Source organism: Muscardinus avellanarius (assembly GCF_963383645.1).
Source record: "Muscardinus avellanarius genome assembly, chromosome: 10".
Lineage (NCBI taxonomy): Eukaryota > Metazoa > Chordata > Mammalia > Rodentia > Gliridae > Muscardinus > Muscardinus avellanarius.
The window spans coordinates 64897931-64919219 of record NC_137796.1 but is presented as its reverse complement, the minus strand read 5'-3'; the positions used below and the strand labels follow the sequence as shown (position 1 = coordinate 64919219).

General features: G+C 51.8%; 3 protein-coding genes across 4 annotated transcripts; 2 read left to right on the top strand and 1 right to left on the bottom strand.

The window, feature by feature from the left end:
* Nucleotides 1–1863: 1863 nt before the first annotated feature.
* TFPT (TCF3 fusion partner) lies at nucleotides 1864–9519 on the top strand (the record flags this gene model as incomplete). Of its 2 annotated transcripts, none has more annotated exons than XM_080702377.1 (6): nucleotides 1864–1886; nucleotides 2391–2649; nucleotides 4549–4619; nucleotides 8704–8773; nucleotides 8856–9068; nucleotides 9400–9519. In XM_080702377.1, 6 exons carry the CDS (start codon nucleotides 1864–1866, stop codon nucleotides 9517–9519), a joined length of 756 nt encoding a protein of 251 aa, XP_080558503.1. The 2 variants fall into 2 exon arrangements, with proteins under 2 accessions (XP_080558503.1, XP_080558502.1); XM_080702376.1 differs by having other exon boundaries at nucleotides 8856–9074.
* A 133-nt stretch (nucleotides 9520–9652) lies between these two features.
* Nucleotides 9653–14002, bottom strand: NDUFA3 (NADH:ubiquinone oxidoreductase subunit A3; the record flags this gene model as incomplete). Its single annotated transcript, XM_080703718.1, has 5 exons — nucleotides 9653–9744; nucleotides 10183–10260; nucleotides 11825–11899; nucleotides 12114–12239; nucleotides 13966–14002. 5 exons carry the CDS (start codon nucleotides 14000–14002, stop codon nucleotides 9653–9655), a joined length of 408 nt encoding a protein of 135 aa, XP_080559844.1.
* OSCAR (osteoclast associated Ig-like receptor) lies at nucleotides 14001–18948 on the top strand (the record flags this gene model as incomplete). Its single annotated transcript, XM_080703717.1, has 4 exons — nucleotides 14001–14037; nucleotides 16632–16931; nucleotides 17626–17907; nucleotides 18806–18948. 4 exons carry the CDS (start codon nucleotides 14001–14003, stop codon nucleotides 18946–18948), a joined length of 762 nt encoding a protein of 253 aa, XP_080559843.1.
* Between the last annotated feature and the right edge of the window lie 2341 nt (nucleotides 18949–21289).

Sequence of the window (21289 nt, the reverse complement as noted above, 5' to 3'; positions counted from 1 at the left end):
TGGAGGTGTCTTCTCAGTTTCTACCCACACAGACGCAGCACACCTTCCAACCTAAATCTTCCTAAGATTTACCAACTTCTTCCTACACCTCTGGGTCTTGGCACAATCAGTACTTTGCCTAAAATGTGTGCGTGGAGAGGGGAAGGTACTAGGGACTGAACCCAGCACATTCTACCTCTGAGCCACCCCTATTTTTAATTAATCAATTAACTAATTCATTTATATTTCCAGTACTGGTTGTACTGTGGGGTGAACCCAGGGACATTCTACCTCTGAGCTATACCCTAACCCTTCTTGTTTGGTTGTTTTAGTACCGGGCTATCCCCAGCCCTATTTTTATTCTGTATTTTGCAACAGGGTCTCATTAAATTGCAGAGGGCCTCACTAAGTTGCTGAGGCTGGCTGAGAACCCGCAATCCTCCTGTCTCAGCCTTCCAAGTTTTGGGATTACAAGCCTGCACCACCATGCCTGGCTTATTTTTTTGTTTTTAAATAGGGTCTCTCTAGGTTGCTGAGTCTTGCTACATTGCACAGGCTGTCCTCCAACCTAAGATCCTACTGTCTCAGCCTTCCAAGTACTGGGATTACAGGCATGCGCCACCACCCTCTGCTCCTCGCTAAACTGCTGAGGCTGGACTCAAACCTGAGATCCTCTTCGTTCAGTCTCCTGAGTACTGGTATTACCGTATGCTTCACCATGCCCGGCTTCGCCTCCCTCTTTACTAGCCCAAACACCTCAACCTTCAACTCTTTTTCTTGTGTGTGTGTGTGTGTGTGTGTGTGTGTGTGTGTGTGTGTGTGTGTGTAGTACTAGGGGTGGAATCCAGGGGCTTTTCTACCTCCGGGCTATACTCCCATGCCTTTTTTATACTTTATTTGGAAACAGGGTCTCACTAGTTGCTGAGAACCTCACTAACTAGCTGAGGCTGGCTTCGAACCTGTGCAATCCTCCTGTCTCAGCCTCCCAAACGTGGGGATTACAAGCGTGCGACACCAAGCCCGGCAACCTTTAACTCTATACCCCACCTGTCTGACCCAGGCACCCCACTCCAGCATTATGTGAGGTTGCTGTGTGTTACACACCCTGCACGTCTGCCCTGAGGCGCTTCACACACTTATGATTACTTAAGTAATTACTTGATTAAGCCTCTCAGACATCATCAAGGAGGGCAGGGAACAATTTTTGCTCCTGACATGTCCCCAAGGCCATATCACAGAAAAATAATATAAGACTTCTGAGCAGCAGACCTGCGAAAGTCCGCCTTTCTCCTCGCACACTTCCTCCCCGAGACCCACAAATCTGGCCTCCCACTCTTCCTGGTCACCATCACACTCACCTCTTCGCTCGTCGCACGACGGTTTCTACGAACTTAGCTTTTGGAGAGCGGTCGACGCTCACTGATGACGTCTCACCCGCGCGCCGTCGCGGAGACAAAACTGCGATCTGATTGGTCACCACGACCTTGCAGCCGCGTTTAAAACAACAACTTTATTAACACCTGCCGCCGGGTGGAATCGAGGTAAGCAGTGGGAAGGAGAGGGCTTAGTGAGTCACTGTCCGCCCGGGTCTGGCCTGCTTAACGGAGAATCGCCGTGTCGAGGCGACCAGGTGTAGAGGCAAGAATAAAGATTGCTGGACCACAGACGCCTAGCGGACGACTGGCGGCAGAGTTAGAAGAAGGGAGGCCTTTAAATCGGAATTCCCGCGGAGTGTGAGAACGTAGCCGGAAATAGCAAACTACGACTCCCAGAAGGCCCCGCGCTTCCTGGGCCGCGGAGCCTGATGGGACAGGTAGTTTTGCGCACGGCTCAAGCGGGACGCCTGAGGCTGAAGTTCTGAGGCCTGAGACGCCGGGCGGAGGAATGGAACTGGAGCAGAGAGAGGGGTGAGTGGCAGAGCCTTTGAGAAACGCGAATGCCACCATCTGCACTTGTGCCCGGAGGGCTGATGGGGACCGTAGTTAGTGCCACCCTCTGGGGGGCCGGGGTCTGCGCTCGAGCATTCTGTGAGAGGGTTAGGGGTCTCTCCTGAGTCCAAGTTTGAAAGATCAGGAGTTTAGGGCCGGGACCCCCGGGTCTGGGGGAGGAGAACCAAGGTCTGGATCCTTGGGTCTGAAGGAGGAGGGCTGGGGTCTGGATCCCTGGGTCTGAGGGAGGAGGGCTGGGGTCTGGATCCCTGGGTCTGAGGGAGGAGGGCTGGGACCTGGCCCCCTGGGTCTGAGGGAGGAGGGCTGGGGTCTGGATCCCTGGGTCTGAGGGAGGAGGGCTGGGGTCTGGACCTCTGGTTCTGAGGGAGGAGAGGATGGGCCCCCGACCTCTGGTTCTGAGGGAAAAGGGAGGAGGGTCTGGAGAGCAGGGATCCAAGTCTCTGAGATCCCTTTACCCTACAGGACCATGGCCGCTGTGGGCTTTGAGGAGTTCTCAGCACCACCAGGCTCAGAGTTGGCCTTGCCTCCGCTGTTTGGTGGCCACATCCTCGAGAGTGAGCTAGAGACAGAAGTGGAGTTTGTGTCTGGTGGTCTGGGCAGCTCAGGGCTCCGGGAGCGGGATGAAGAGGAAGAGGCAGCCCGTGGTCGGCGGAGGCGCCAGCGGGAACTAAATCGTAGAAAGTACCAGGCACTAGGTCGGCGTTGCCGGGAGATCGAGCAGGTAGGTGAGTGCGGATTCCCCTGTTTTGGGGTCCACCACCTAACTTACTACCCTTTCCCAGTCTCCACCTGTCCACATGACTTCTACTCTCGGCTAGCTAAATGAAGCTCGTTTTAAAAAAAAATTTATATTTTTTGGTGATAAGGATTAAACCAGGGGCATCCTACCCCTGAGTCACTCTCCTTCCCTAGCCCGTTTTACTTTTTTTTTTTTTTTAATTTTTTTGAAACAGGCCTTCGCTAAAGTTGTTGAGGCTGGCCTGGAACCTGTGATCTTCCCGTCTCAGCCTCTGAGTATCAGGATTACAGTTGTGCAGCACTGCACCAACTGAACAAAGCTTTCACTTGTTTATTCACCATTTATTCAGCACCCCTTATGTGTCTGTGCCGGGCATCTGGAGAGTCATCTCCAGAAACTTCCCTGCCACCCAGCTGAGCTCTCTGATGTCTGAGGTTTCTTTCCTGCACCTCACTGACCACAGGCCAAAGGCAGACTCTTCACGAGAGCATGACACAAGACACTCTTTGCTCCTGAATCTTCCTTGGATCTTCTTTCTCCCCTCCATCTCCTGGTCCTGCCCCATGCTCAGATTCCCTGGCTAGATCATTGAGTTTGCCTTGTAAGAATGAGGACCCAGACCATCCATTGCAGATCAGGGACACCAGGGCAAGAAGTTTGCAACTTTTTTATTCTTTCTTGAGAATGAGGGGGAGGGTTTTGTTTTGTTTTGTTTTTTTGGCGGGTCTGGGGATAGAACCCAGGAGCATTCGACTTCTGAGCTACACCCCTGCCCTATTTTTTATTCTTCATTTTGAAACTGGGTCTCACTGAGTTGCAGAGGGCCTCACTAAGTAGCTGAGGCTGTCCGCGAACCGCGATCCTCCTGTCTCAGCCTCCCGAATGCTGGGATTACAAGCGTGCACCACCACGCCTGGCCATGGAAGGGTTTTAAATGGAAGGGAATGGGGTCAGGTGTGGATGTTTGAAAGATTCTAAAGATGATCCTATCAGGTTTTCTTGGGCTGCAGCAAAGTACCACAAACAAGTACTGGCTCAGCAGCAGATCTTCACTGACAGTTTAGAGGGTAGAAATCTGAGCTCAAGGTGCTGACAGGGCTGTTCCTCTGAGGCTGCAGTGTTGACTGTTTCACACTACCTCTTAGCTTCTGATGTTGCCAGTAATCTTCAGTATTCTTTGGTGTGTAGAACCATCCTCCCTATCTCTGACTTTATTTCCACCTGGCTTCTCTATGTGTGTGTCTGTGTCTCAGTATCACCTTTTTTTTTCTTTCTTTTTTTTTTTTTTTGGTGGTACTGGGGGTGGAACCCAGAGGCTTTCTACCTCTGGGCTATACTCCCAGCTCCCAGACCTTTTTTTAATATATATTTTATTTGGAAACAGGGTCTCACTAAGTTGCTGAAAGCCTCACTAAGTAGCTGAGGCTGGCTTCGAACCCGTGCAATCCTCCTGTCTCAGCCTCCCAAGCGCGGGGATTACAAGCGTGCACCACCGTGCCCGGCCAGTATCACCTTCTTTTAAAGACAGGGTCAAGGGCCCACCCAATGATCACATTTTAATTTAGTGATCCTGTCTCCAAATACAATATGCTTAAATTCCGAGGTACTGGGGGTTAGAACTCTAGTATACCTTTGTATACTAGACACAATGGTGTGCTGAAAGCCCCAGGGAGTGTGCTCAGGGAACTCAGGCATCCGCATGGAGGCCAGCATGCTTGGAGGGTTGAGGGGGAAGATGGAAGGAGAGGGTAAGGTGGGGCCTTAGGCTCTGGAATACCTTCTAGTATATATATAGAAGGTGCTCCATCAAATATGTCGAATAAAGTGAACAGAGAATTAATGGAATCCGGTTGACCTGTGCTTTCTTCTGCTTCCTTGCAGGTGAACGAGCGGGTCTTGAACAGGCTTCATCAGGTGCATAGGATAACTCGCAGACTTCAGCAGGAGCGCAGGTAACCCCTTCTGCACCCACTCTGGGCCCGGAGGCTCTGCTCCCAGCTGTTTCTCTCTCCCCTCATCTCCCTGCCATCTACCCCATCCATCCCAGCCTCACAGGCCACAAGGACAGGGGCATGAGGACAAGAGGCTGGAGGGCTGGGGCTGAACAGACAGGGGGAAGAGTGGAACTGGGCCTTGGGGGAAGAATGGACTTTAGGCTGGGCAGGGGCTGGGAGAGTGGTATTCCATGTGAGCGGAGGACAGGATAGCAGGGGCACAGGCTCTTGTTTGCTGTGTGACTCGGAGCATGCGGTTTTCCCTCTCTGAACTTCATTTTCTCATTATCTACGGGTAATGCCGGTGTCTTAAGGCTATTATGAGGGTTAAGCTGGAGCACCGGGTGACATGCTCAGCTCAGAGCCTCCTGCAGTGCGCTTCGTATCCCCGTGACCAGGATGGGTGGGAGCTCTGCATCCGGCTGCCCCAGATTTGAGGCTGACCTGCCACCCACTGTGTTCCAGCACAAGGGGAACAGGCTGTGTAAAAGGGCTCCACCAGGCCAGGTCAGCTCTCACGTCAGCCTTGGCTGGCTTGACTGGCCACCGTATCCACTCTGCCTTGGAGCACTCCCTGGCATCCTGGTCACCCAGCAGCTGGTGTCGTCTGTCCCCTGGCCCCTTATATTTGGCTGCCTTTGCAGGTTCAAATTCATGGTCCCAGGCCCTCAACCTGCCAACCACAGGTAGTGACTTTGCTTAAATATAATTACCTGACAGTAATGGAGCCAGGGCTGTCTGCAAACCGTGATCCTCCTGTCTCAGCCTCCCAAATGCTGGGATTACAAGTGTGTACCACTACACTAAGCAAATTTTACTCTTTAAAATGAAACCATTTTTTTTTTTTTTTTTTTTTTTGCGGGTTTGGGGATGGAACCCAGGGGCATTCGACCTCTGAGCTACACCCCCTGCCCAATGTTTTATTCTTTATTTTGAAACCGGGTCTCACTGAGTTGCAGAGGGCCTCACTAAGTAGCTGAGACTGTCAGCGAACCACAATCCTTTGGTCTCAGCCTCCCAAATGCTGGGATTACAAGCGTGCACCACCAAGCCTGGCTAAAATGAAACAAATTTTAATTCCTAAGTGGTTCATGCTACATTTCGTGTGCTCAGTAGCCACAGGGGGTGACTTTAAGTTACTTAAAAATAATTGAAATTAGCAGGGTGTAGTGGCATGTGCCTGTAATATCAGTATTTAGGAGGTTGAGACAGGAGAACTGCAGGTTCAAGGACAGCCTCAGCAAGTAGTGAGACTCTTGGGAACCTAGTGAGACCCTGTTTCAAAATTAAAAATAAGTTGGGCACGGTGGCACACACTTGTAATCCCAGCAATTGGGAGGCTGAGATAGGAGGATTCAGGTAATCTGAATCTTTGAACCTATGAAGGTTCAAAGCTAGCTTCAGAAACTTAGCGAGGCCCTCCACAACTTAGTGAGACCCTGTTTCAAATTAAGAAATAAAAGCCAGGTTTGGTGGCACACACCTGTAATCCAGTACTTGAGAGGCCGAGACAGGAGGATCACAGGTTCATGACCAACCTCAGTAACTTAGTGAGGCCCTCTGCAACTTAGTGAGACCCTGTTTCAAAATAAAGAATAAAAAACTGGGGCTGGGGGTATAACTCTAAGGTAGAATGCCCCCAGTATACAAACATGAAGAAATGAAAATAAAGAGCTAGGGGTGTTGCTCAGTGGTAGAATGCCCTTGGGTTCAACCCGCCTTCCACACACACACCAATAATAATAATAACAAGAACTGAAATGAAAAACTCGGGTTTTGGTCATTCTTGCCCACGCCAAGTGCTCAGTGACCACAAGCGGCCAACAGCCGCCACAGCACAGAGCACAGGTTCAGGACATTCCCATCCCGCAGAGTGCTCTGCTAGAGGCTCGCCATTCCTAGCTAATGATCATCCCTGAGCCGGGCGTGGTGGTGCACGCTTGTAATCCCCGCGCTTGGGAGGCTGAGACAGGATCTCACAGGTTTGAAGCCAGCCTCAGCTACTTAGGCTCTCAGCAACTTAGTAAGACCCTGTTTCCAAATAAAGTATAAAAAATAGGTCTGGAAGAATAGCCCAGAGGTTAAAAAAAAAAAAAAAAAAAAGCCCCTGGGTTCCACCCCCAGTACCACCCCACCCCCCCCAAAAAAAAAAATCCTTGGTCTTGGAAGCCACCAAAATGCTGACGCAGGTGGACCGTGTGTACACGTCTCCTCTGGCCTCTCCAGTGCCCTTATTAACTGCCTGATGGACTGTGACTCCAGTTATCCAATACCTGAGACTAACGCTGACCTTCTGCCCACATGCGCTCCGAGTCAGTGAGTGCGCGCCCTCCCGACTTGAGGCGCTCTCCTCCTTCCCTCAACCCAGGTCTGATCCCTGGTAAGTCCTGTTACCTCCACCCTTGGAATACCGCATCCTCTTGCACCTCCACTGCCACCACCCCGGGGCGGTGGTCTTGCGCCTAGATCACTGTCGGCCTCTCCCTTATCCCCCAGTCTCTAATCACTGTAGCTGGTGACCCCCGTTTTCCCTTATTTATACTTTCAGCCGAGATTTTATTTTACAATACAATTGAGAGAATTTATAAAAGGAGTTGGTGGCCTTTATGGATAGAAGAACAGAAGGTTGAGGTGTCTCCACAAGCTGAACTTCCCTGGATAATTCAGCAGGGACGAGTCAGGGTGACTACGCCCTCAGCTGTTTACCTGGAGCACAGCACCTTGGTCCTCTAAGTGTGGGTCCTGGGTCAGCAGCATCAGTGCCCTGCCACCTGGGATCCTACTGCAAACCCAAGTGCTCATGCTTTACCCCAGACCCCGTCTATGGGATGGTCAGTCTTTTTAAAATATAAGACAGCCAGGCATGGTGGTACAGGCCTTTAATCCCAGTACTTGGGAGGCTGAGACAGGAGGATTGCAAGTTTGAAGCCAGCCTCAGCAACCTAGCAAGACCCTGATTCAAAACAATAAAAAGGGCTGGGGGTATAGCCCAGTATCCCCATACACACACAAGAGATACCGTTTGCCCTGGGACGCTGGACCGACTCAGTAAGTGAACATCCTCTCAGCAATCAATGAGGCGCTGCCTCAGTGTGTCAGATTGCTCTACGTAGAACATACCAGGCCCTCCCTCCTCAGTTGACACTTCCTGCTCCTCCTGCCACAACTTCTGCACCATCCCTTTTGAGTTCTAATCCAGACTTGGTCCATTTTCTTCATGCTTCTTGACCTATAAGATTTTGTTGATTGAATGACTGAATGATCAGTTGATTGATTGATTGGTGGCACTAGAGGCAGAACCCTCTATCTCTGAGATATATCTCCAGCCCTATTTTATTTCTGATTTTGAAGCAGGGTCTAAGTTGCAGAGGCCCTTGCTGAGGTACTGAGGCTGGCCACGAGTCTGTGATCTCCTTGTCTCAGCCTAGGATTACGAGCATGCGTCACCATGCCCGCTTATGGATTCATTTACTGGCTGTCTCCTCTACCAGACCCTGAAGCCCGGGATCTTTGTGTCATTCCCTAGCATACCTTCAGTACTTGGAACATCGCCTGGCACAAAGCAGGCACTCAGGATGTGGAGGAAGTGTGCAAAAGTGTGCAAAAAGACTAGAAGCAGGAGGAAGACTAGACTAGGAGAGAAGGCAGCATGCTGGTGGTGAGGCCACCAGCAGGCGTGTGCTGTGCCCACCTCTCCCACCGTTCGGGTATTAGGAAGAATTAGAACTCACAACTGAATGTTTGCCAAATGCCAGCATCACAGTAAGTACAGTAGAGGACCCTCTTGGAGTAGCCCTGTCGCAGCATCGGCCTAGTTGAAGTTATCACTCCCATTTACAGAGAGGGAGAGGAAGGGTCAGACAAGCCACCTCACCCGAGGTCCCACTGGCTGGTCTAGTGCTGAGCTTCCAGGCCTTTCAGGCTGCAGAGCGCCAACTCTGCTGGGTCGAAGACAGCTTTGGCTTCAGGTAGAGACCTGGGCTCTGTCGCCTGTGCTGATATTAGATGAGCTGTCCCAATGTCGGTGTCTCTGTCCACGCAGGTTCCTTATGAGAGTGCTGGACTCCTACGGGGATGACTACCGGGCCAGCCAGTTCACCATCGTGTTGGAGGTGAGAGCTGGGATCCAGGTGGGCTGGGGAGGCGGAAGCCCAGGATACAACCTTGATCTGCTTCCCCTTCTGCCCCCACTAGGATGAGGGCAGCCAGGGCACAGATGCCCCCACTCCAGGCAACACTGAGAATGAGCCTCCAGAGAAAGAGGGCCTGTCCCCACCCAGGAGGACTTCTGCACCCCCAGAACCCAGCAGCCCGGCCCCCGGCGAGGGGACCAGTGGGCGGAAGAGGAGGCGGGCACCTCGGGACGGGTGCCGGGCAGGAGCAGCGCTGACCCCAGAGCTGGCCCCCATGCAGGTAGAGGGGGTCTAGGGGTTGGAGCCGAAGTGTGGCCAGGCTCCTGAGCTGTGAGGGGCCCAGGGCTGGGGAGAGCTGGAGAAAGGCAATGGCGCAGGGAGGGTTGGAGGCCTGGGGTTGGTCAGGTGGAGCTGTATAAAGTTGGGCAAGGGCTCGAAGGAAGCAGACCTGGAGAGAGAAGTGACTGAAGACAAGCTGAAGCATGCTCGGGCCCAGAACCCCGGGAGAGCACAAGGAAGTCGGCTGTCTGGGGAAGCAGCACCCCGGAGGCCAACAGGGACCTTCTGGCTTCCCAAGCCCACTACGCTGTTCCTTATCTCCCCAGATTAAGGTCGAGGAAGACTTCGGCTTCGAAGCAGATGAGACCCTGGACTCAAGTTGGGTTTCTCGAGGGCCAGACAAACTGCTGCCCTACCCCACTCTAGCCAGCCCGCCCTTTGACTGACCCCACCCCAATAAACTGACCCATCCCCCCACCTTGGTTACTGTCTACTGTACCCACCTCTGATCACACTGAGACTCGGGTTGGTTTCACATTTTTATTAGGGGAAGAGGCTCCTTCCTGTCAATGGAAGTGTTCACAGGTTCTTCAGCCACTCCAAGCTGGGGCCCTGGGGGTCCTGGGGGTGGCTGGGCACGTCGGGCATGTTCCCATCGTCTCGGACTGGCACTGTGAGACAGAGGGTGGGCCCTGAGATCAGATCTCCAGTGCCCGGCAGAGGGCAGCTGGGCCATCAGTCTCAAAGAGTGAAATGGGACTCCATGGAGGGAAACAAGGGAATGAAGTATCAGTTTTAAAAGGGATCGGAGGACAGTCCAGTGACCTGTAGACTCTATGACCTGCCCCCTCCCCCTTTTTTGTAGTACTAGGAATTGAACCCAGGGACATCTTACCTATGAACTACACCCCCAGCCCTACTTTACTTTTATTTAGAAACAGGGTTTCACTAGGTTGACGAGAGTCTCGCTACTTGCTGAGGCTGGCCGTGAACCTGCGATCCTCCCATTTCAGCCTCCCAAGTACTGGGATTGCAGGGGTGCACTACCAAGCTCGGCTGGCCTGCCCTGCTCTTTTTTACCCCTCCCCCCAGCACAGGCTCCAGCTCACCTGGGTAGTTGTAGGGTGTGGCTTTGTTGGTCATGATGGCATACTTGGTGTAGGGGCTGATTGGGGGCAGAATTATAGCTGTGGAAAGAGACAAGGGTAAGATGGCTCTCTGGAGAGTCTGAAAAGGGCAAAAGATGAGCTTTGACAGGGGAAGTAATGGGGAGCAGGAAGGGCCAGCACCTCCAGATGGACCCTTTGTTCTATGAGTCCCTCAGCACCCTGGGGTCTCTATTTACAGGAAGCAGGGTTTACAACTGGGGGAATAGGTGGAGGCAGAGATGGGAACCCAGAAGTCAGGGGGACAGCAGGCCTAGAGGACAAAAAGGAAGTGGAAGTGGTCACAGAATGAGAATCCTGGAGCGTTGAGGTGGTCCTGGTGCATCCAGGAGATGAGTTGTAAAAGGAAGAGTAACAAGTTATAGGAATCCTAGGGGATGGCTAGAGCTCACTAAATGAACATTCTAGATCAGTGCTACGGGACAGAAAGGTAAAAGCCATGTGTAATTCTCCATTTTCACATGAAAGCAAAAAGATACAAATAAAATTATGAAATACAGTTGACCTGGTATACCCCAAACTTCATTTCAGTATATATGCAACACAAAAATACTGACAGTGTTGACACTTTTGAGTGCACCAAGTCTAGGAATCCAGTGCGCCTTGAACCTTCTCAATTGTCCTGGCCCCCTTCAAGAGTGCAGTGGCCATGTGGGTTGGCAGAGTGTTCTGGAGTCTTACCTAGTGGGTGGCTTGCAGACCAGCAGTACTGACAATGACCTGGGGATCTGTAAGAAACGCAGCATTCCAGGCCCCAGCCCTATACCTACACAACCAAAACTGCACTGGGCGGGAGGGGTTGGTACTGGAGACTGAGCCCAAGGGCATTCTACCTCCAAGCTACAGCCCCAGCCCTATCTTTTATTTTTAAATTAAAACTGGGTCTTGGTAGGATGAGAGTTTCACTACTTTTTATATTTTTTTATTTGGAAACTGGGTCTCACTAAGTTGCTAAGAGCCTCACTAAGTAGCTGAGGCTGGCTTCGAACCTGCGTGATCCTCCTGTCTCAGCCTCCCAAGCGCGGGGATTACAAGCGTGCACCACCACGCCTGGCAAGTTTCATTACTTTTGAGGCTGTCCTAGACCCTGCAATCCTCCTGTCTCAGCCTCCAAAATACAGGGATTACAGGTGTGCACCACCACACCTAGCACAAAACTGCATTTAACAAGGCCTTCCCCACAGGAGCTCTGGTGAACCTTGAATAAGTAGCTCTGTTGTGGGGCAGGGGTTCTCCGACAGGAGAGGGTCACTGGAATCACAGGGAGTTGCAGGAGACACAGACTCCCTGCACTGCCTCCAACCCAACCAATTCATTGTGTGTGTGTGTGGAGGGGGGTAATGTTATTCTAGCATTCGGGTGTTTTCGAGATACAACCAGGGCTGAGAACCTCTGTGGATGGGATATGCACTTCTCGAGCAGCTGTGCATGGGGTGAGGTGGCGGGATTACATTAACATTAGGAATGGGAGGGTAAGGGGAGGCCGTGGGGCCGGTGCCACACTGGGGGGCTCAGAACGTCAGAGCAGCGCTGTAGGAACGGTGGGGCGAGGTGATGCGTGTTCGCGCCCGGGGCATGCACTCACCGAGGCCTGCGACGGTGAAGGACACAACCAACACCGGATACTGGGCCCAGGCGTTCTTGAGGTAGGCGGCAATTCCTGGAAGAGTGGGCAGAAGGACACATTGCAGGGGCTGCCCCAGTGACCTCTACTGCCATGCCACCCCCGCCCTGAAGAAGCCCCCGCCTGCCAGCTGTGCCCCGCTCTAGGGCAGACACCACCGACTCAAGTGTTCTGCAGGGCCCCAGCCCTAGAACCCCAGCAAGTTCGAGAATGACCCGAGAACCCGCGAACCCGTTGCGTCCTCACTTACTTGCAGCCATCTTGCTCCCGGCGGCGGCGGCGGCGGCGGCGGCGAGGGCGCGGAGCACTCTGGGAGTTGTGGTCCCTGCGCGAGCCTCCGCGACCTGGGACGCGCCTGCGCTCCGAGTCCGAAGCGCTGAGGCGAAAGCGAAGGCGCGGAGCACTCTGGGAGTTGTGGTCTCTATGCAAATCGCCTTTGTCTTAGTCTGCGCATTCGCACTGGCTCAGGACCAAAACTCCTGAGAGCCGTCCTGAGAACCGGAGTTTAAATGTAATCCTTCCTGCACACGTGTTGGAGCTCGCCTGTATCAGCCTAGACGTCGCTATGGAGAAGTAATTTCTAGTCATCCTGCTGCAACCTCCATAAAACGGCATAAAATTGCCCTTAGCCGGGCATGGTGGTGCACACCTGCAATCCTAGTTTTTGGGAGGCTGAGACAGGAGGATAGCAGCCAGCCTTAGCAATTTAGGAAGGCTATTAGCAACCTAACGAGAACCTCTTTAAGAAAAAAAAAAAAAAAAGACTGGGGATGTAGCTCAGAAGTAGAATGCCCCTGGGTTCAATTCCTAGTACCACAACATACTTAAAGTCCTTATTTTACTATTTATTTATTTATTTATGGAACCCAGGGACATTTTACCTCCGAGCTACACTCCCAGCCCTATTTTTCAGTCTTTTTGTTTTTGAAACAGGGTCTCACTGAGTTGCGAAGGGCCTAATTTAGCTGAGGCTGTCCGCGAACCGCCATCCTCCAATCTCAGCCTCCGGAATGATTACAAGCGTGCGCCATCATACCGGCTGTTTACAATATATTTATGAAAACTCATTTTACAGATAGAGAAAGGGAGGTCTGGAGAAGGCAAACGACTGGCCTATCATTTATGATCGCATCTTGATCAGCCCCTGCCGGAAGTGCTAACATTTCATATCAGATGGGTTAGGGTCCTTCTGTGGTCTCTCATATTACCCTTTGTTGCTACTATATAGTTCAGATCGCTTAAAAAGCAAATCAAACAAACAACAACAAAAAATACCGATCTGGCCTGGGTCATCTTTCATCACCTCATTTTATTTATTTATTTATTTTGTATTTCTGGGGGTGGAACCCAGAGGCTTTCTACCTCCGGGCTATACTCCCAGACCTATTTTATATTTTATTTGGAAACAGGGTCTCACTAAGTTGCTGAGAGCCTCACTAAGTAGCTGAGGCTGGCTTTGAACCCGTGCGATCCTCCTGTCTCTGCCTCCCAGGCGCGGGGATTACAAGCGTGCAGTTTCATCACCTCCTTTTAAAAGTAAATGCCAGGCCGAGCGTGGTGGTGCAAGCTTGTAATCCCCACACTTGGGAGGCAGAGACAGGAGGATCACACGGGTTCAAAGCCAGCCTCAGCCACTTAGTGAGGCTCTCAGCAACTGAGTGAGACCCTGTTTCCAAATAAAATATAAAATAGGTCTGGGAGTATAGCCTGGAGGTAGAAAGCCTCTGGGTTCCACCCCCAGGACCACCAAAAACAAAACAAAAAAATAAATAAAAGTAAATGCCAGGTACAAAGAAACAAGAACAAGTATATAAACATATAGGCAACTATTATAAACATTTGTGGCCTGGGTCATCTTTCAGTGAGACTGAGAGCTGCTTGAAGGCAGTAATAGTGTCTGACCTTCCCATTGCCACCCAGCAAGGGTCTGGCATACACTATAGGTACTTTTTGTTTTTAGTTGAATTAATAAGCAAGCACACTGGGTTATGATTTGCCCCTCCCCTAACTTTTTCCATAGACCATGGGGCTGTGTCACAATCACCCAGGCGCCCCTGCCTGGTTCTTCCTTCCTTAAACAGGGCTTTCTGGTGTTGCCTCACTTCCTGCCTCTAGCTCCAGCCCAGAGCTGCCCACCATGGCCCTGGACCTGCTTCTCCAGCTGCTGATTTTCTGTGAGCTTCCCTTCCCTCCATCTGGATCCCTGTCTGGGTTGGGGACAGGGCTGGGGACCCAGACACCCTGCAGTATAGCCAGGCAACACTAGCTACCCATTGATATTCAGCACCCTGTTCAGAATAAGGGGACAGAGGTGAGGCTCAGACCCCTTGGTCCTACACAAGGGAAGATTAACTCCTGGAAGAGGAGGGAGATGAGGAGGGGGTGGCATTTTGCTCTGGATTTTGAGGCAGCGAAGGAGGAGGGGATTAAACTCCAGTGCTTGGGAGACTCCTGATGGTGGTGTGGGAGGAACTGAAAACCAGGAGTCCTGAGTCCTTGGGAAAAAAGGGAGGTGTGGACTTGGGATGAACCTTCCAACCCCCAAAAGGAGAAACTGTGGGTGCACATTATTGTCTCCTGGAAAGGTGGAGCCCAGAGGCCTGAACTCTTGGGTTTAAAGACAAGAGGGAGGCCACGTGTGGTGGCACATGCTTGTAATCCGAGTACTTGGGAGGCCGAGACAGGAGGATCGCAGATTCATAGCCAGCCTCAGCTACTTAGGCTGTCCTCAACTTAGTGAGACCCTGATTCAAAATAAATAAATAAATAAATAATAATAATAATAATAATAATAATAATAAAGCTGGGCTGGAGGTATAGCTTGGAGGTAGAAGTCCCCTGGGTTCAATCCCCAGTATCGCAAAAAATAAATAATTTAATTAAGTCAAATAAAGGCAAGAGGGGTCTGGGTCTAGACTTCAGCCTTTTTTTTTTTTTCTTTTTCTTTTTTTTTTTTTTTTGGTGGTACTGGGGTTCCTGGAAGCCCTTCTCCTTCCGGGCTACACTCCCAGACCTATTTTTATTTTTGGAAACAGGGTCTCTTAAGCCAGCGCGGCTGGCTTTGAACCTGCGTGATCCTCCTGTCTCCGCCTCCCAAGCGCGGGGATTACAAGCGTGTGCCACCACGCCCGGCTAGACTTCAGCCTTTTTAAGTAGGCAATGGAATAAAAGTCCAGATTTCCAGCTGCCTAGAGAGGAGATAGGAGGGATAGGATTCTTGTTTTCCAGAGAGAAGAGAGGCTGGGAATCAGATTCCCGGGCTCCCAGTGCAGTGGGGACTGGTAGCCACAGAGGGCTTTGAACTAATCCCTTAACCTTTCTACAGGGCCCCTGTGTCAAGCAGACCTTGTTCCGTCTGGTGAGTAACACACCCTACCCAGCCTCCCTATGCTGCTGACCTCTAATTTCCAACTACTCAGATTTTATTTTGGTGCCTAACCTCACCCAGTTACTTATTTCCCTCCTTCCCTTCATCCCTCCCTCCCTCTCTTCTTCCTTTTTTCCCTTCTTTCCTTTCTCCAATCTCTTCTTTTCCTTCCCTTCTTCTTTCTCCTCCTCTTCCCCTCCCTTCCTTCTTTCCAACTCCAAATAACAACCATCGAAGAACCCATTGATATCAGAGCTACTATCTTCCTTCAAAATGATTGTTTTGTGTGTGTGTATGTGGTGCTGGGGATCGAACCCAGAGGTAGTTTGCCTCTGTGCTACACACCAGTCCTATTTTATTCTTTCATTTGGAAACAGGGTCTTGCTAAACTGATGCGAGCCTCACCAAGTTGCTGAGGCTGGCTTCAAACCTGCGATCCTCCTGTCTCAGCCTCCCAAGTACTGAGATTACAGGTGTGCATCACCATGCCCGGCTTCAAAGCAATTTTTTATTGATGCAGCTAATATGTATTTGTGGTTATAAAAATTTAACATTGGCAGGCTTGGTGGCACATGCCTATAATACCCATACTTAGGCGGGCGTGGTGGCGCACACTTGTAATCCCAGCTGTTGGGAGGCTGAGACGGGAGGATCGCACAGGTTCAAGGCCAGCCTCAGCTACCTAGTGAGGCTCAGCAACTTAGTGAGACCCTGTTTCAAATAAAAAAATAAAATAGGGGGCTGGGGGTCTAACTCAGAGATAGAATACTCCTGGGTTCAACCCCTAGTACCACATACACACACAGACACACACACATACAATAAACAAGTAATAAATTAAAATAAAAAATAAAGCCGGGCGTGGTGGCGCAGGCTTATAATCCCAGCAATCTGGGAGGCCGAGATCGGAGGATCGTGGTTCGCAGACAGCCTCAGCTACTTAGTGAAGCCCTCTGCAACTCAGTGAGACCCGGTTTCAAACTAAAGAATAAAAAATAGGGCAGGGAGTGTAGCTCGGAGGTCAAATGCCCCTGGGTTCCATTCCCAGACCCGCAAATAAATAAATAAATAAATAAATAAATAAATAAATAAATAAATAAAATTAAAAGGCTGGGGAATGTAGCTTAGAAGTAAAATGCCCCTGGGTTCAATTTCCAGCACCATAAACAAACCAATCAACAAACAAAATGTGGCAGAGGAAAGCTCAGACATTTGTGTCCTGATTCACAGCTAGCTTTGACAAACCCCAGTTGTAAACCCAGGCGATCCCTACTTTCCAGAGGACTGAGGCCAATGGAGGGGCAACGCGTTTGTCCAAGGTTACTTTCTTCCTTCCCCCTTTCCCTTGTCTCCTGAGGGCTCCCAGGAGGCCCGAGGACCCAGGCAGCCTCCTTTATTAAGTTCCCCCAGCCTCCTACCCCAAGCCATGGCTGAGGGCTCACCCGGCCGCAATTGTGACCCCTGGCGTCAATGTAACCTTGAGGTGTCGAGCACCCCAACCCGCCTGGAGGTTTGAGCTCTTCAAGTTCGAAGAGATCACCCCACCGCTTCTCCGGGATGTGTCCACTGAGCTGGCTGAGTTCTTTCTGGAGGAGGTGACTCCAGCCCAAGGGGGCAGTTACCATTGCCGCTACCGCAGGCTGGACTGGGGACCGGGGGTCTGGTCCCAGCCCAGCGAAGTCCTGGAGCTGCTGGTGACAGGTGAGATGGGGGGCAGGAAGCAAAGGGATACAGGGGTGGGTCATGGAGGGGATACTCAGAGAGAGAGCACGTGTGAGCACTAGTTGGGTAGATTGAAAGATTAAGAGACATGTAGAAGCCGGGCATGGTGGCACACGCTTGTAATCCCAACATTTGGGAGGCTGAGACAGAAGGAACACGACTCGCTACTTAGTGAGGCCCTTTGCAACTCAGTGAGACCTTGTTTCAAAATAAAGAATAGTGCTAGGGGTGTAGCTCAGAGGTAGAATGCCCCTGGGTTCCATCCCCAGTACTGCAGGAGAGAGAGAGAGAGAGAGAGAGAGAGAGAGAGAGAGAGAGAGACAGACAGACAGACAGACAGACAGACAGACAGACAGACATAGAAACCAGGTGTGGTGGCGCATGCCTGTAATTCTAGTACTTGGGAGGCTGAGATGGAAGGATCACAGGTTTGAGGCCAGCAATTTAGCGAGTCTCTGTTTCAGAATAAAATATATGACTGGGGTGTAGCTTAGAACCCAGGGCTCCAAGTACCAATCCTTCTCACCTGGGACCCAGAATCCCCTGGATTCCATCCCTAGCAAGACACAGGTAGGAAGATGAGAGCGACCCAGGGAAAGGATTGAGAAGGGTGGGGCGGGAGACACAGACAGACTTGGAGCCAGCGCCCTCCGCTCCCCTGTCTTCTCCGCAGAGGAGCTGCCGCGGCCGTCGCTCGTGGCACTGCCCGGGCCGGTGGTGGCTCGCGGTGGCAACGTGAGCCTGCGCTGCGCCGGCCGCATGCCGGGCATGAGCTTCGCGCTGTACCGCGTGGGCGTGGCGGCCCCGCTGCAGTACCTGGACGCCGCGCAGCCCTGGGCCGACTTCCCGCTGCCCGGAGCCCAAGCGCCGGGCACCTACAGCTGCTACTACCACACGCCCTCCGCCCCCTACGTGCTGTCGCCACGCAGCGAGTTGCTGGTCATCAGCCAGGATGGTGAGGCCGCGCAGCCAGGCCCAGCCCTCCTCCTCCAGGACCAGGGGACTGACCCCAGCCCTCCTCCCTCTGACCCAGGGGTCCAGACTCCAGCCTTCCTCCCTCAGACACGGGGTCCAGGCCCAGCCCTCCACCTCCAAGACCAGGGGACTAACCCCAGCCCTCCTCCCTCTGACCTGGGGGCCCAGGCCCAGCCCTCTTCCCTCAGACCCCGGGGGACCCAGACTTCAGCCTTCCTCCCTCAGACACGAGGCCCAGACCCAGCCCTCTTCCCTCTGACCTGAGGGTCCAGGCCCAGCCCTCCTCCTCCAGGCCCCAGGGATCCAGGCCCCAGCTCTCCTCCTCCAGACCCCAGCCTTCCTTCTCCAGGAATCCCTCAGCACTCCCTCAGACCCAGGGGTCCAAGCCCAGCTCTCTTCCCTTAAACTCAGGGATTCAGACCTCAGTCCTCCTTCCTCAGACCCAGGGGGTTCAAACCCAGCCCTCTTCCCTCAGATCCAGGAATCCATACCTTAATCCCTCCTCTCTCAGACCCAGGAGTCCATACCTTAATTCCTCCTCTCTCAGACCCAGGAGTCCATACCTTAATCCCTCCTCTCTCAGACCCAGGAGTCCATACCTCAACCCCTCCCCACTCAGACCCAGAGGTCCATGCCCAGCCCTCCTCCCTCAGAGACAATGGTCCAGGCTCCAGGCCTCCTCCCTCAGATCCAGGGGCCCAGGCCCAGCCCTCCTCCATCAGACCCAGAAGTCTGAGGCCCTCTTCTCCCATTTGCCCTGCTCATCTTGAGCCTTGTCTGACCCCCAGCTCCACTGCAGGAGTTGGCGACCCACTTGGCAGGGCAGAGAGTTTGGGGTCCTGGAGCTGACAGCCTCTCTCCCTCTCCTTGTCCCGCAGACTCTGGTTCCTTGGACTACTCCCGGGGGAACCTCATCCGCCTGGGGCTGGCGGGCCTGGTCCTCATCTCTCTGGGTGCCCTGGTCGCCTTTGACTGTCGCAGTGGACGCCGTGCCCTGGGTGGAGTCCTGCCTAGTATATAGACTCCTACAACTGGGGAAGACTCCAGGAGAGAGGCGGAGAAGCTGGGGTACCTGGGGACCCTCCTGGAGGCCCAGAGCCTCACAGCCTCAGCCCAGCAAAACCATCCTTCACCGTGTTGTCCTGAGCGGTAGCTTCCCTCCTTTGTCCAAGTGGTTGGTGCTCAGTGGTTAGTGCTTCCGAGCCAGAAGTCTTGGGTTCAAATCCTCATGCTGGCTGGGACATTCAGGAGGCCGCCTTCTCTAAGACTCAGTTTTCTTGATTGTAAAACATGGCTGTACTGGTAATACTACATTGTAGTATTGTAGTATTGTAGGAGTAAGTGGATAATACACAAAAAGGTGTTTAAAAACAGTGAGTGACCCGTAGCATTACCTGTGGTAGATGCTCAATAAATCTTGGCTGTTACACCCTAATGATTTCTAATGTATTTGTAAGACCAGAATGAAGTTCTCACCTCTTTCTTTCTTTCTTTCTTTCTTTCTTTCTTTCTTTCTTTCTTTCTTTCTGTGGTACTGGGGGTAGAACCCAGGGGCTTTTCTAACTCCGGGCTATACTCCCAGACCTATTTTTTATACTTTATTTGGAAACAGGGTCTCACTAAGTTGCTGAGAGCCTCACTAAGTAGCTGAGGCTGGCTTCGAACCTGTGCGATCCTCCTGTCTCAGCCTCCCAAGCATTGGGATTACAAGCGTGCGCCACCACGCCCGGCTTCACCTGTTTTTCTATTGCATGTGCTCCAGCTCAATTTTTTGTGGGGGGAGGAGTTGCTGGGTTTGAACCCAGGAACATTTTACCTCCAAGCTATACCTCCAGCCTTAATTTTTTTTTTTAATTTCAAGAGAGGACTTATTAAGTTTCTGAAGGTCTTACTAAGTTGTTGAGGCTAGCCTTGAATCTGCGATCCTCCGGTTCCAGTCTCCCAAGTGCTGGAGATTACAGACATGCCACCATGCCTGGCTCATCCTTTGAGATGGTCTCACTAAGTTGCTGAGTCTCACTAATTGTCTCAAATCTGCCATCCTCCTGTCTTAGCCTCCCAAGTACTGGGATTACAGGCATGCACCACAATGCCTGGCTCAACACGGTCATTTCTGTCATTCATTGAGGGGCACTAGAGTCTTTGCATGTTGACCCTGTGTAGTTTACTTCACAGCAGATGGATGCTCTTAGTTCTAATATCTGTGTGGACAAACTCGAATTTTTGCACATCCAGTTATTTTATTTTTATTTTATTTTGCGGTTCTGGGGGTGGAACCCAGGGACTTTCTACCTCTGGGCTACACTCCCAGACCTATTTTATATTTTATTTGGAAACAGGGTCCCACTAAGTTGCTGAGAGCCTCACTAAGTAGCTGAGGCTGGCTTCGAACTTGTGTGATCCTCCTGTTTCAGCCTCCCAAGTACTGGGATTACAAATGTATGCCACCATGCCCAGCTCATACAATTTTTTTTTTTTTTTTTTTTTTTTTGCGGGTCTGGGGATGGAACCCACAGGCATTTGACCTCCAAGCTAGGATTACAAGCGTGCGCCACCACGCCCGGCTTCATCCAATTATTTTCAATAGAGCCCAAATACCTGAAGTTTTAGATAGTGCCCGCCTACTTTGTACACTCTGCAAAACTACACCCAACATCAGCAAGCCACAGGTAAGATAAACTGTAAGGCTATAAAAGGGCCCAGGTCTCTTCTGCCCGTTGGAGCTCTGGTCCAGGGGCTCTCTGCTGGCCTGCTCCAGTACCTCCTCGCCATAGAATCGCCCTCTCTGGTCCCCCAGCACTGTTTCCTTGGTTGATCAGCAGGACTTTTCCGCCAAACCAGCACCACCCAAATAACATCGTAGTACGCTACCGCCACCTTGTGGTCATAGTGCTGAAATCACAACACACTACAGGTGGCTGGGACCGCGCTTTATTTTTGGACCATGTGTTGTGAAAAACAGGACAGAGCACATCGACGTGAGACACCTCTTGAGCTCTCTCAGCTCCTTGGCATAGTGACTGCCAATGTCAGAAATGACTGCTCATCAGCCGGGTGCAAACTTGCATTCCCAGCATTTGGGAGGCTGAGAGGAGAATTATGGTTCACTGCCAGCCTCAGCTACTTGGTGAGGCTCTTAGCAACTCAGTGAGACCCTGTTTCAACATAAATAATAAAAAGTAGGGCTGGGGGTGGAGCTCGGAGGTACAATGTCCCTGGGTTCCATCCCCAGTACTGCAATACATACATACATACATACATACATACATACATACATACATAAATAAATGGCTGCTCATCCTCTGGGTGCCCTGAGGGCGAGAGGAGCAGAGAGAGGTAGTCCCTGCTGGCTGTCCTTCCTG